Here is a 14474-nt window from a genome sequence, read left to right as displayed (position 1 = left end):
AAAACAGAAAATGTCCATGAGCTTGCCTTCCTGCCTCCCACCAAAGGTGAGAGAGAGAGAGAGAGAGAGAGAGAGAGAGAGAGAGAGAGAGAGAGAGAGAGAGAGAGAGAGAGAGAGAGAGATTCTCCTCCAGCTTCAGAAATCGCCCTGCATTAACGGCAGACCAGGACAATAACCGTTTAGCTCAATGTTGCTCTAGATAATATTTTTAGAAATCATTTTTTAGGGTCATTTTTTAGAAATGGCATAGCCATTCAGCAGCCTGACTGACATGACTGACATACGCTGTGATAATATCTGTTCTGAGGTTACTGCGCTTGCCACTGTATGAGACTTGACTATGTTTTGGACCACTACCGGCTCAGTTCTGACTGTCAATGAGGGCATCTCTTCCGGGATCAATTCAGGGACCATCTTGGTTGTCAATCACAGTTGCGTGAAATCCAACCCTTCTCAGTGGCTTTTTTGGCTCTGTAATTTCCAAATCTTCCTCTCTTCCGCTGTTTTCTGCTCTCATTACAACTCTCAAACCTAGTCCAGAGCAGCTTTAATGATGTATATTGTCAATCATAGCTCATAATCCAAAATACATCCAATGGGATCATAGAGAATCATATCAACCTTCCAATCCAGTATCAACAGGGGAGGGGGCAGGACTAAACAAAGAGACATGGACCTGATTGGAGGAAACCCCTCAAACCGTCTGAAAGGGCTGCGAGCAGTCGGCTGATTTAAGTTGCTGGTCCCCCTCTAAATGGCTCTGTGCTGCCTGGGAGCCTGAGACCAACTTTTGTAAAATCTCACTGTAGCAAATAGCCTTGACAAGGCCGATCGTTCGCCCCTGTTCCCGGGACACCATTTAATCTCTCTCTCTTTCTCCCTCTTCTTTCCCTCTCACCCTCAACTCAGAGCCACTACTCAAGTCGAGAATGTCACATTTACACTTACAGTCAGGGCCAATGTGCCCCTGGCTAAGGCACTGATGCTCCTCAGTGACTCCCATTCATCTTCCTTCCTCTCTTCCTCTCCCTGTCTCTTCATCTTAATCTCCTCTGTCTCTCTCCCGCTCTCTTGCGCTTAACATATGGCCGGTCCCCTTAGAGTCTCTGGGCCTCAGAAGAGGAGACTCATTATGGTGTAAATTGATGCCCCCTGCAGCCATCAACGACACCACAACACCTTGTAGCCAGCACCATGGGGAGTGGAAAACCCTCCGCCCAGAACCCTTCAGTTTCCCTACATGGAGCATTATGCTCTTCCTGTTACTCTTGTGTGGCAGCAGCACCGTGGAGCAGGACACAACTCCCTTGGTCACGCCACCACCCCCAAATAAACATTGTGCTTAAGGGTTATCTCACCCAACCATGTGGTTGAGTTCTTCCCATCCTTTTTCCTGACCGTGATCGGTTTTGTCCCGGGACCCCAATGACCGTAGCAGAGCTGACAACATGTTTCAGTAACGTTTCGCACAGTGTACTGCTGGAAGTCTGCTCAAGGACAATCTGTTATCATGCACCCATATGCAGATTACATGCAGCATGGTGGTGAGGAGTGAAACCACAACGTTATAATCCACTGTCAGATATGAACCACTGTGTACCGTCCTATCACAAACCATACGCCTCGCCTAATGGAGAGGATTTAAGCGCCAGACATTCATGCACACCTTGCCATTCTTTCCGCTGTGGAATGTTTCCAGGAGGGAGCAGCAGGGAACGCACGTGTCACAGATCACAAAGTTACGAAGAAAATACGATTATCCAGATACACGCTGGATTAATTTATCTGCAATTATTTCACAAAATACATTCTTTCTATCTAACTTTCCTATCTTCTATCTTGCCGTGTGTGTGTGCGAGTGTGTGCGTTTGTGTGTTTGAATGAGTGAGTCATTGTTTACATGTGCAACACCATAGTTTCCTGGCAGTACTAGTCTACGCCTCCTCGTGGATCCTCTGCATGACCCCTAACCCTACAACCCGGTATCACGCGATTTCGCTACACAGAACGAAATGTAAACCAATGCAGAGAGAGAGAGAGGGAGAGGGAGAGAGGGAGAGAGAGAGAGAGGCTTCAGAAGGGGTTTGCGCAGACAGTACATTGCACCTTCTAGTTCAGTGTTCCTTAACCTTTTTTCAGTCGCGTCACCCTTTGCATGAATGAAAAATCTCTCTCTATATATATATATATATATATATATATATATATTTTAATGTTGATTACCATTAGAATGCATACACAGACTGTATCTGACGAACAACAAATGCATGACGCATGTAGCCTACTACTCTTACAAGCACGCGCACATACACACACACACACACACACACACACACTGGAGGGCGTAAATGTGACTCAGTGAGAGATTTGGGACTAGGACGATGCACACAACCGCTCTCTTCTCGCAGGAACGGATGACACACACGTAGCTCCTGGTCCACAGCTCTCAGGCGATCTCTGTACTTGTTCTTGACGCAGGTTAAGCTTGAAAAGCTCACACAAATAAGTAGTGGAAAAGGGTAACAGTGTCAACGGCGCTAATTTACAGGATCGGGTATTCCTTTTCCAACTCACTTTCCAGAGAGTGAGTTTAGAATTAAAGCCACACAATTTGTCGGATGAGTTTAGTAGATTTTCCTCTTTACCTTGCATTTTAGGATTAAGTTCATTGAGGTGCTTAAATATATCGGCCAGGTATGCGAGTTTTACGCACCATTGCGCATCTGCAAAGAACTCTTTATATGCAGAATTTTCTCCCGCTAAAAACACTCAGAGTTCTTCTCTTAACTCGAACAGTCGGTCCAAGCATTTTCCGCGTGAGAACCAGCGGACAGCTGTGTGCAGCAACAAGCCCTGATGCTCGGCTCCAATTTCCTCGCATAGATTGGAACAAAGACAGACTTTAATGGTCGCGCCTTTATGAAATGAACTATGTCCACTGCCCTGTCCAGTACATCTGAAAGATCTTTGGGTGAAGTCCTGGCAACCAGTGCCTCCCGGTGAAGGAAACAATGCGTTGTGCGAAAATTTTGGTTTTGCTCTCTGATCCTGCTGATGAAACCTTTGACATTGCCGGTCATCGCAGCAGCGCCATCGGTGCAGACACTGATACAATTTTTCCAACTTCTTCCCTGTTCAAGGTACTCTGTTGTTACACGGTATATTTCCTCGCCCATTGTTTTGTCCGGCAAACACTTCTCACAAATTTCTCCTCCATCAATAAATCTCACAAATCCCAAAAGTTGTGTGTGGCCACTCACGTCTGTTGACTCATCAACTTGCAGGGAGAATTTCCCACATAGCCTTATTTTCTCTAAGACCACGGCTTCTATGTCTGCCAACATGTCATTTACACGCCTCCCAATGCTAGAGTTTGAAAGTGGTGTCTTTGCGATCTCTTTAGCTGCTTGTGGGCCTATCATTTTGTTTACAATAGCAGTGCAGGCTGGCATTATTACTGATTCAGCAATGGTGTGAGACTTTTTAGCCTTAGCTATTATTTCGGCTACCAGGTAGCTAGCCTCCAGTGCATTTTTTGAGACTTTTGCACACTTGAACATCACCTGCTCCTGTCGGCTGTGTTCGCTTTTCAAACGAACAAAGTATTCCCTACTTTGGTTGGCATGTGATGGGTGATTTGTTGTCAGATGTCTTTTCAACTTGCTGGTTACCATAGCCAGGTTGGACAATTTCATACCACATAACAGGCACAGGGGGAGAGGACATGACAGCTCTCCAGTGAAGATGAATCCAAACGTGAGGTAATTTGAGATTTATTTTATTTTTACAAAGGGACAAAATATATTGATGAACATCAATCCACAAAAAACAGAAAAAAGTAAATATACAGGATTATAGCCGTAGGCTAATTAGTCCTTGACTGGTCAGGGACTAAGGATGGAAATTAAAAAATTGACCAGTCCCTGACTGGTCAATTGTCATCATACTGTCGTTTCTTCATCTTGCTGGAGGAGTCTACATCCTTCACTGACTGACCAGACAATGACGATGTTGAGGGCTCAGATTCAGATGTATCAGACTGTGGAGCTTTTCTTTTCAAAAACCTGTCCATGTTGCTGGCTCATTAACCGCTGCACAACGCGATGACAACTTATCCGATATCGCTGATGTGTGCCTCGATTTACTTACCATATATGTATGCTATCCCTAAAATAAAGATTCCAAAATGATTCATTCATTTATTTCAATTCACTATATTAGCCTAGTGTCAGCAGCGTTTCTGCGGCACCCCTAAGGATGCCAGACGGCACCCAAGGGTGCCGCGGCATCCCTGTTGAGAAACACTAGGGATACTCTGATTTCCCCGTTTCTTACAGCAGACCTCTTTAAAAACATTTTGTGCTCATGCTCACGAAATTTAATCTATTGAATCGTGTCCCAGTGCACGATTTTCTGACTTATTTCGTGCTACACAGAATGAAATTCAAACCATTGCCTTTCAATTGGGATATTTTCTTCGACTACAGAAGGGATGTGCGCAGATAGTACAGGGCACCCTCTACTTATGTATGTGTCAAAACAACAAATGCATCAAAGGGTAAAGGTAGTGTATTAGGGATACTCTGATTTTCCCGTTTTTTTACAGCAGACCTCCTCAAAAACATTTCATTCTCATGCTCACGAAAGGTAATCTATTGAATCGTGTCCAAGAGCACGATTGTCCGTCTTTATTCGTACTGCACAGAATGAAATGTAAACCCATGCATTTTGGATGGGAGCGTTTCTCAGAATATACACAGGTATATATATATATATATATATATATATATATATATATATATATATAAGCGCTGCACTGCGGAGCTGTGTCAGTGTCTCTCTCTATGGCTCCCTCTCTCTCCCTTCCACTGTGTATTTATATCGATGTAACCAGAAAGGATGTAATGATAACTCCAAGAAAATAAAGGTTCCATGGTTATGATAATTTAAATATAATTAACTTATAAAGTGTGTAACGAGACAACGAGAGGATCTTGTGGGTCAGCAGAAGCAGAATTTTAACCGAATTTGGCCTATAAACTTATGCATACATCTAGTCTAACTCCATATACATGTCAAATGTATGATATGCTGTACGTATAGCCTAGTTTTTATGTTATACATATTTTAATATTTAATCCACTTCCACATTTGTGGAAGTGGATTTTCAATGGTCAGATACAGATCTTGTAATAACGATGATTTAATAAAAGCTATGGGCTACTTATAATATTATAACTATAATAATTGTGTATTTATATATTTTTTTTAATATTAAATTAATTAAATATTAAACCAATTACAATTCAATGTGGTGTTTCTTTTCGAAAAGGTAGGGGGCGGGCTGCACAGTGCACTCGCTAGTTATGGATTTGTCAAAAAAACAATCAGATTGATCAGATTTTTAAACCCACGTCCCTTAAACCCAGTCTTACACCAAAGTAGTTTTACAATAATGACACTAAACATGTGACATGCCTACGTTTTTTTTGGCCTTTTCTGTTCAATGGGCTTGCGTCCACGTCACGTGACTGTCATGGTTGCTATGGTGGTTGCCATCGCCCCTCTGCTCCAAACCACGTTAAGCAGGGCGGCAACTGAGCTGCCGTCAATTGTGTTGTTTTTGTCATAAACTAGGGTCCGCTGTCTAGGAAATAGACAGATATTCCAATGTTCCTTTTAAAAGCACCTTGGAATATGTTTCTATTTTCCGCAGTTTAGACTTGTAATTAATAAGTCGCTTTTGTAATGAACTTCATTCGTTGTTGTTTTCTATCGCTGTCTGGTGGCTTGTTACGTCACTCTGAGAGATGTGCATAGACAGATTTTATAGTGATACAGCCTATAACCTAGTCTAGAAAGCAAAAAACCAAGCTCATTGATTTAACGAGGCAGGGTTATTTTGAACAATAATTAAGTATCATGTGGGAGAGGTCATTCCTCCTCCTGAGTGTGCTTTCAATTGATGTCTAGTGTACCCCTGCTCTCCACATGGATATGGAGAATTGTTGCCACGTCCCAGCGGTGGTGGTGTCATATACTGTATAAGAAAGAGGGCATTTAAATATACTACAATGATAAATTAGGAGGCAAAAGCCCTATAGGAAGTGATGCAATAGGTGACTGAGTCGAGAATATTAACAAGTAAGCTATAGACCTGGGGTCTCTTTTATATCAAAGGGGGTCTCAAAGGATGCATACGATTATCAACTTGGGGGCTCCAGCCCTACAGGAAAAGCTCACACGTGTCATCAAATGCTCCATTGAAACGCAACAAGCCGTTGCTAGAAATTAATCTAAATTAGTTGACAAATGATAGAAACTTGTCCATTAGACCTTCAACCAGGGTGCATCTTGGGAATACTCTGTGAAATTTATGGTTCTCTGGAAAAAAGCCGGCCCTAACCACAACCCTAACCCTAACCCGAAACCTCAGACCCCCCACCCCTTCCTGCCCTCGGGGTCCGAGCGGGCCAAGTTTTGGTGTGGGGGTCCCAGTTAGTCCCTAGAACAAGATAGTCAAGTTACAGGGCGGTAGGACCTTCCTATCTCAAAATCTGTCTTTCCACCACATTCTGATCCACTAGGTCTTGCAGGAAACGCTTCTGAGAGGCATTGTCAAAAAAACAGTCCATTTGGGAAAACTTTCTGCAAGGGCTAGAACTCCAAATCTCGGATATGTCGTTCTCCAGAGCCCGGGAAACGTGGCATCTCTAGCTATCTCGAAATGCTGGGAAAAGGAGTGTGACCCCCAACAGTAAAGTAAATGTGCATAAGACAGGGATTAGTTTCAAGTCCCCATTTTTTGTGGGATGAAGGTGTAAATGTGTGGCTTAAGGTGTGTAGACACAGCTGGCCTGTGGACAATTTTTTGAAGTCTGGGGTCAAAAGGAGCCGGCACCACGATGCTGATTCTCAAATATGTATGTCTGATGGCTAGGGTATAGGTCTGGAAAGAACTTCAGGCCATGCTTGCGGACAGTATGGGGTACACCAGACATACATAGGAAGCTTGCAATGAGCATTTCAATCAGAAATGTAAATAGTCAATCCACACTTAGTACACACTAAGGAGGAGGAATGACCTCTCACCAGTGTTGGGAACATTACTTTAAAAAAGTAATTAGTTAGTTACTCACTACTTGTTCCAAAAAGTAACTGAGTTAGTAACTGAATTACTCTATAATAAAAGTAGTCACCAGGGAAAGTAACTATTGCGGTTTTTCTGAACAGTTTTCACTTGGCCTTAATGCTAGGGTGGGTAATTTGGGAGAAAACAGCCGTTGAGATTCCGTTGTGTTCTCTCTGGTCCCTCCCTGCCACGCTCTACCTGCTGTAGCTCCTCCCTCCGAACGTCAGTTATGCGCGTTCATGTGAATTCAGTTACATTGATAGGAAGACGAAACACCATGTCCGATTCTGAGGTAATTAAACATTAGTGCTGATAACTACATAAGTACATATTGAGCGTCAACATCCTACTCACAGACATACCATGTATGTTACCTTAAAATCATTGTAATTGCGCTGGTAGGCCTAAGAAAAGTAGCTGTAATTATACTACAATAACGCTTATTTTTTGCATTATAAGAGTGTACAAGAAGAGAGCCCAGATGGCTCTGGGGACGATTATGTCCCAGGTCCTAGCAGCACAGGACGTGGGATATATAGGGTCAGCGGACGGCCTGCTGCTAGAGGCAGGCAGCCAAGGGGCAGAGGCAGGGGCAGAGGAAGGGGACGAGGTCGCGGTCTGGGAGGTCTTGACAGGGTAGGGCAAGAGGACATGGCCAGTGTGGAAACACGAGCCGTGTGATTCAACGAATCACAAATGAGCAGGTATGTTTATTTCATGTCATACTTTAACAAAAAAATCAGGGGAGCCAATTGTCAGTATAAATGTGTAATAAGTAATTGTACATTTCATATGGAACATGGAATATCATATGCTACACTTCCCTCACTGTGCTTATCTCGACATTTGTGTCAAAGTAGCTTTTACACAAACGTGACTCGTTGACAAACGTGACAAACGGGACATTATCCACAGTTGAGTTGAGGCCTAGGCTACGTGTGAGCACAATCTCTTTGTTATTCCGACAGGTTAGTGTGACCATAACTACCATATAAATGGACCGGAAAATAACCATGGGCCGATGCAAGACATCCTACGGAACCGTATTGAAACGGTTACATTACAGAACCGTAATGTAACGGTTATCGTGGATTTGCCTAGTAAAAAACCATACCAGCCGACACTTTACATATTCTTCACAATATACCATGGAGAGATAACACTATTTCTTACCTGTCTATAAGAAATGTAGCCATCTCAGCGTCCGATTTTAAGTTTCTCAGGTCGCCTAACTCTCTCCATCGCTCATAAGCCACGCCAATGTTTACTCTGGTTTTATTTCGAGCTCTCTCCGCCTCCGTTTTAGTAGCTGTCCTTTCAACAAGTGTCTTTCCTCTTTTTTTCGCTGTCTTAGCGGTGTTAGTTGTTGGTATCCGGGGAATGGGAAATTTAGGGGCCGTTGATGAAGACATTGCTATTCATTTGTTGTCCGCTGAGTAGTGCAAAACTGTCAGACTGCTAGGCTCATGACCGCTCACGCAGGGACGCACCAACGTCGTTGCCAAGGTGAACGGACAGTCCCACAGCCAATAAGAACGGAGAATCAGAGCCTCGCTCTGATTGGTCAAAGAGTACATGAGCGGTGGCAATTTTTGGGGGCGGCACAAAGAGGCAGGGGAGAGCAAAGTGATGAGCAGATATTCTCAGAGCACTCCACCTACATATAGCTGACTGGCTATTATGACAGTTTTGCCAAATATTACAGTAAAAAAATGACCCACCCTAGCTTTAATGTGTTAAATGGTTGAACTGCCCATTCAAGGCCCTGATATACTTCCAACTGAATTTTAATTTGCTTAGTTGCAAAGGCTGTTGAACAACTGCTGAATACTACAGAAAATGCCAACTTTTCATCGGATTGCTCCGGACTCGACATTTCTGCTGCTTCATTGAATCTGTTTGGTGTGTGCATTTGCGTGTCCTGGCTTGGGTGTAAAAACACTGGCTCCGATTGGCTACCATGAAACATGACTCTGCCTTAGCCAATCATAATCGCTTATCTCGTTGTTAACCCACCCGGTCTCCTCACTAGCAGTTTGTGTTTGAAGCCAGGGGTGCGTTCGGATTATGCAGTTTATTCAATCAATTCATACTAACGCACCACATTTAGCGTACAGTAACGGTAACAGCGTTGTAACAACAGAAACCGTAATTAGTTAGATTACCCCGTTACTGAAAAAATAACGGCGTTACCTAACGCCGTTATTTTAAACGGCGTTATTACAAACACTGCCTCTCACACATGATAACTTAATTAATTATTTCACATAACCCTGCCTCGTTAAATGTGTCCATGCCCATCTCTCAGAGTGATGTTGCTAGCCACCAGACAGTGCTAAAAAAAAAAAAAAAAAGAGTCACGTTTATTACAAAAGTATCTTATTAATTACAAGTCTGAACTGTGGAAAATAGAAAGATATGGGGGGGGCAGGCAATGACAACCATTATAGCAACCATGACAGTCAAGTATCATGTGACGTCGAGGCAGGCCCATTGAAAAGAATAGGGCATTTCACATGATTAGAGCCGTTATTGTAATGCATTTTCCGCGGTGGACCAACGTAGTTTTACTACATTCTGTTGTGAGACTGGGTTTAAGGGGCGTGGTTAGTTTCAGTTTTGGAGGGGGTCTGCGGAAAAAATCTAATAAATTGGATAGTTGTTTTGACCAATCCATAACTATAGCATGCACTGCGCAGCCCGCCCCCCTTTCTGAAGACGAAAAATTCTCCCGATTGAAATGCATTGGTTTAATATTGAATTAATTAAATATTAAAATATATATGATATATATGCATATTAAATTATTTAGTTATAATGTTAGAAGTAGACCATGTAGCTTTTATTCAATTGTCGTTATAACAAGATCTGCATCCTATATGACCGTTGGAAATCCACTTCCACCGATGTGTACGTGTGGTTCAGGTACAACAAGACAATATTAAAATATTCATAATATAAAAATAAGGTTATGGGCTGAATTCGGTTAAAATTTAGCCTCTGCTGGCCCACAATTAGATTGTCTTGTTTCTTTGTTACACGCTTTAAGTTAATTATATTTAAATTATTATAACCATGGAGCCTTTACTTTCTTGCCGTTATCCTAACATCCTTTCTCGTTATATTGATATAAATTCTCGAAACACAATGGAAAGGAGAGAGAGGGAGCCATAGAGAGAGACACTGATGCACTGTGGAGCCAAGTAACTGATGGGCTTAAGAGGGCCTCTCCAAATAAAATAAATATATATATATGCAGATATATATGAATATATATATATCAAATTTATATATATATATCAAATTTATTTCCCGTTCCTGCAGCTTCAGCAAACCGGGTTCGACATGCTCGTCTTGACCGGGTGGCGATGTTGCTGCGGCCTCTCGGGCGCACCGCCTCAAGTTTGGAGAGGATTGCTACAGCCATGGAGCGGGCATGGCAAACAAACCACCTCCTCCCCCTGTTGTGCCCCTCCCTCCCCCTATTGTGCCCCTTCCTCCCCCCATTCCATATCCGTCCACCCGCTCCACCAGGAGCACATCCAGCATCTCCACTCCCGGACCCTCACGTGTCCAATCCCGCCGAGGTGGGCATAAAAGGCCTTACAGAGGAGGGAAAAATAATTGATTTTTAGGCTAAATCTTGTTTAAATCTTTTCAACTTTTCATTTTTCGTTTGTATTCATTTTTTTCAGTTAGGCCTACAAATATTTTGACTTTTTGACAAAAGTCTAATAAAAAATGTCTCAAGGACATACTATACTTTCCAATGTTTTGGGCTCACTTTCACTGAATCACAAGGTTATGAATGCATTGTAATAATTGTACAATAGAGCGGAGATGTCATTAGTTTGCTTACCTCACTATATACGATGCAGCTCTTCTGTCAGATGAGCTCTCCTCTCCCGTGCTGCTGCTGGGGCATTTGGGTGTAATGGCATCGGCACATGCAGTTCAGCATCACGTCTCCTTAAGCCCTCTAATCTATCCTCACTAATGTCATCATCACATCCATGATTCATGGCAATGTTGTGTAAAAAACAACATGCCACAAAGAATGCTGGGACTTTTTGAGGAGCATACTGTAAAGCACCACCTGACGCACATTTTCAGTATTCCGAATGTTCGTTCAATTACACTGTTTGTGTGTGTTTTCTGTTGAATACCAATTCACGCACTGTTGCTGGCATAAGAAATGGGTTCATGAGCCATGTCTTCAACGGATAGCCGTATCCCCTAACAGCCACCCATCCAAGGGAGGATTCCCCTCAACTATGGCAGGAATGGTTGAGTTTGCCAATATGAATGAGTCATGGCTTGAGCCAGGGTAATTTGCAAATACATGATGATTGTACAATTAGCATCGGAAATTACTTGGATATTAATTGAATGAGTTCCCTTACGGTTTATGTATATAAGTGCGTTTACTGATGGGGCATGTAGCTGCACATGGGTGCAGTCTATAGCACCAAGGATGCCAGGGAACCCATACTTCATCCAAAACTCCTGTTTCGTTCTTTCCAAGCTGTCAGGTGTAAAAGGGAATTGGATGTATTCCTTAGCATGTCGGACTAGACCAGACGTAACTGCATGTATAGCCAAGCTTATTGCAGATTGTGAAATGTGTCCAATGGAACTAAGGGGATGCTGGAATGACCCAGATGCATAGAATTGCAGTGCCGCTGTAACTTTCACTGCGGGGGGAGGGCATAGGGACAGCGTACATCAGTCCCCAGCCCATCTGCCAGGAGATGGCAGATTTCTGTGACAGCCTGATGGGTCAGGCTGTCACAGAAAACCTCTTCACTGAGGGAGAGATAGGTGTGTCTGGGCAGGTAGACCCTCTCCCTCCAGCCTCCGATCCTCTGTCCCAGGACGTATTCCATATCACTGTGCAATAGAACAATTATAAGCAACCTCAACTTAACTGGTAAGTTGCAGAGAAAGGTTTTGAATGGACTTACATGATAAGGTGATTTCGTAGTCTTCAGAATTTGTTTTGCAGTATTCAGAATTGTGGTTCCTGATTCTTGACGGACAACCCACTTTGACATGTGTCCTTATATACATATGTCTCTTGCCACTATTGGTCAACCAGGTTAATTTGATCCGTCAATACGCCTACTACAATTAGCCTGAATAATTTGGGTAAATGTGTACGCTAGATTTATGCCTATTTTTTCTTCTTCCGCATGGACACCACATTGATTTTCCTTGTGTGGTAATATTTTATTTTCCTTGGAATTATGTATGGTTTGCAAAAATGGGAACTGCTGCGTCCAAGTAGATGAGAGAAGCAAAGTGTATGCGCGAGGTGCAAAAGCAACATTATGCATGCGCCCTTTAAATAGCATCTGAACAACGCGCCACTGACTTTAAACCAGGTATTTTCTGGTTTGTGGTGGAAGTGATTTCTGAAACTGCAAAATAGCACCAGGGAATGTTTGCGCCAGAATACGCCTCCTACTTTCGCCAAACCGCCCCTTGGGGCGCAACACCATTCCCTAATTTTCCGACGCGTGGCGCGGGAGGGAAAAGCACGCTCTGCGCATGTTGCAAACTAGCAACGACACATGCGCCAGTGATTAAGTCAAATGCAACGGGTGCAAGATAGAGCCCATTGTGTTTTATAAATAACGGCTCCGCCATCAACACACGCGCCCAGGTAAGAACACACACGCACACACCGCAGCGACACACTTGCCCAGGTAAGACGCTATGTTTTTAAACATAATCGTTCGCGACCGACCATGCAAGCACTTTATGTTTTCTTTTTATTTGGTTCTACATCACAATTGCTTGCTTTAATAAAGTATTGTTTTTACCTACCATTACGTTCTCATCTGGTCTAGTAGGGAATTCGCACAATGGTGCTGCTGGTGCTTGCTTACTTGCTTCACTGCTTATTAGCGAAACTTGGAAGACGGCATTTAATTCTGCACCCCATTATGTATTAGGGATATTTATGATTAAAAGGCACGTATGTGCTTTACATATATGCTTAATATTTACACTTCTGCACCCCATTATGTATTAAGGATATTTATGATTAAAAGGCACGTATGTGTTTTATATATACGCTTAATATTTACACTTAACCTGGGTAATTTCACCAGAACATTAAAAAGTAGTAGGCTACATGCATGTTGATTAACATTTATTCCATAATTTCCGATTCCCTGCCAAATGATGTAACAGACCTGACTTAACGAACAAATCAAACGAACGAATCATGATAGTGAACGGAACTGAAAGAAGTGATGATCCTGGAAAAAAATCGTTTTGCCCATCCCTACATAGTATACTACAATTTCCATTGAAAAATTGCCCCTGCTTACATAAATTTACAAATTTTATAATGTAATCAAATGCTTACACACTAGCTGCTTTCAGACACACGTGTAATTCCTGATATTCTCCTGATGGGCCGTATGTGTGAACAACATATCCTGACATTTGTACCCTGACAATCTCCTGAGTAATTCTACCCCTGAGGTAGTATTTTTTCCATAGGAAATGTATATTACCTTACATGTGAATGAGGAGTAGAAAGTCTGTATTTTTCACACCACTTCAGTGGGCGTGTTGATGACGCTTCTGCATGTCATTGAGTGGCCCCCTAAATGATAATCAGCCTGTTGCCTTTTGTTCGCTGAATGGTTAAAAAATGAACAAATGTTATACTTTGTAAAATTATAGGCAAAATGTTATTATATTATGCGCTCAGAAATTTGTTACATTATCGACTGGGGTTTCCACATTATTGCTGTGGGTTTAATTACAACCAGAGGTTGAGCTTCGCAACGCGCGCGGAGAAAACTCTAGTATAACTAGAGGGAGCATTGTACTGTCTGCGCACACCCCTTCTGATGCCTCTCTCTCTCTCCCTCTCTCTCTCCTTCTCTCTCTCTCTCTCGTTTCATTCTGTGGAGAGAATTGTCTGAGAAACGCACCCATTCAAAATATATTGGCTTACATTTCGTTCTGTGTGGCACGAAAAAAGTTGGATAATCGTGCTCTGGGACACGATTCAATGGATCAACATTTGTGCGCATGAGCACGAAATTGTGTGATGCTGGGTTGAAACTTAACCCTGCTGTGTTTCCAGGCTCGAATCGCCCACCCGGACCCTGACCCTGGAGGCCCCTCGGGGGGTGGAGATCAACGCCGGTGTGGGAGACTTTCAGGCCACCTGCAGAAAGGACCTTCTACTCCAGTCCTCAGAAGGAGAGGTGGGTGTCTGAACAGTGACAGTGTGCATGAGAGAGAGAGAGAGAGAGAGAGAGAGAGAGAGAGAGAGAGAGAGAGAGAGTCAAAACAATCTATTATTTGCCATTTGCTC

At 42.9% G+C, this 14474-nt stretch overlaps 1 protein-coding gene across 1 annotated transcript in view; it reads left to right on the top strand.

Moving 5' to 3' along the window:
* The window catches only part of sgcz (sarcoglycan zeta), a gene marked incomplete at both ends in the record, with an annotated part of 471678 nt that overhangs the window by 444527 nt on the left and 12677 nt on the right, over positions 1-14474 (top strand). The window contains one exon of the mRNA XM_079759103.1: positions 14241-14364. Within this exon, the coding sequence (XP_079615229.1) occupies positions 14241-14364 (124 nt within the window). The remainder of the gene's footprint in view (positions 1-14240; positions 14365-14474) is intronic.

The sequence above is a fragment of the Pollachius pollachius genome (assembly GCF_949987615.1).
Source record: "Pollachius pollachius genome assembly, chromosome: 2".
Taxonomy (NCBI): domain Eukaryota; kingdom Metazoa; phylum Chordata; class Actinopteri; order Gadiformes; family Gadidae; genus Pollachius; species Pollachius pollachius.
This window is presented reverse-complemented; position numbering and strand designations above follow the sequence as displayed.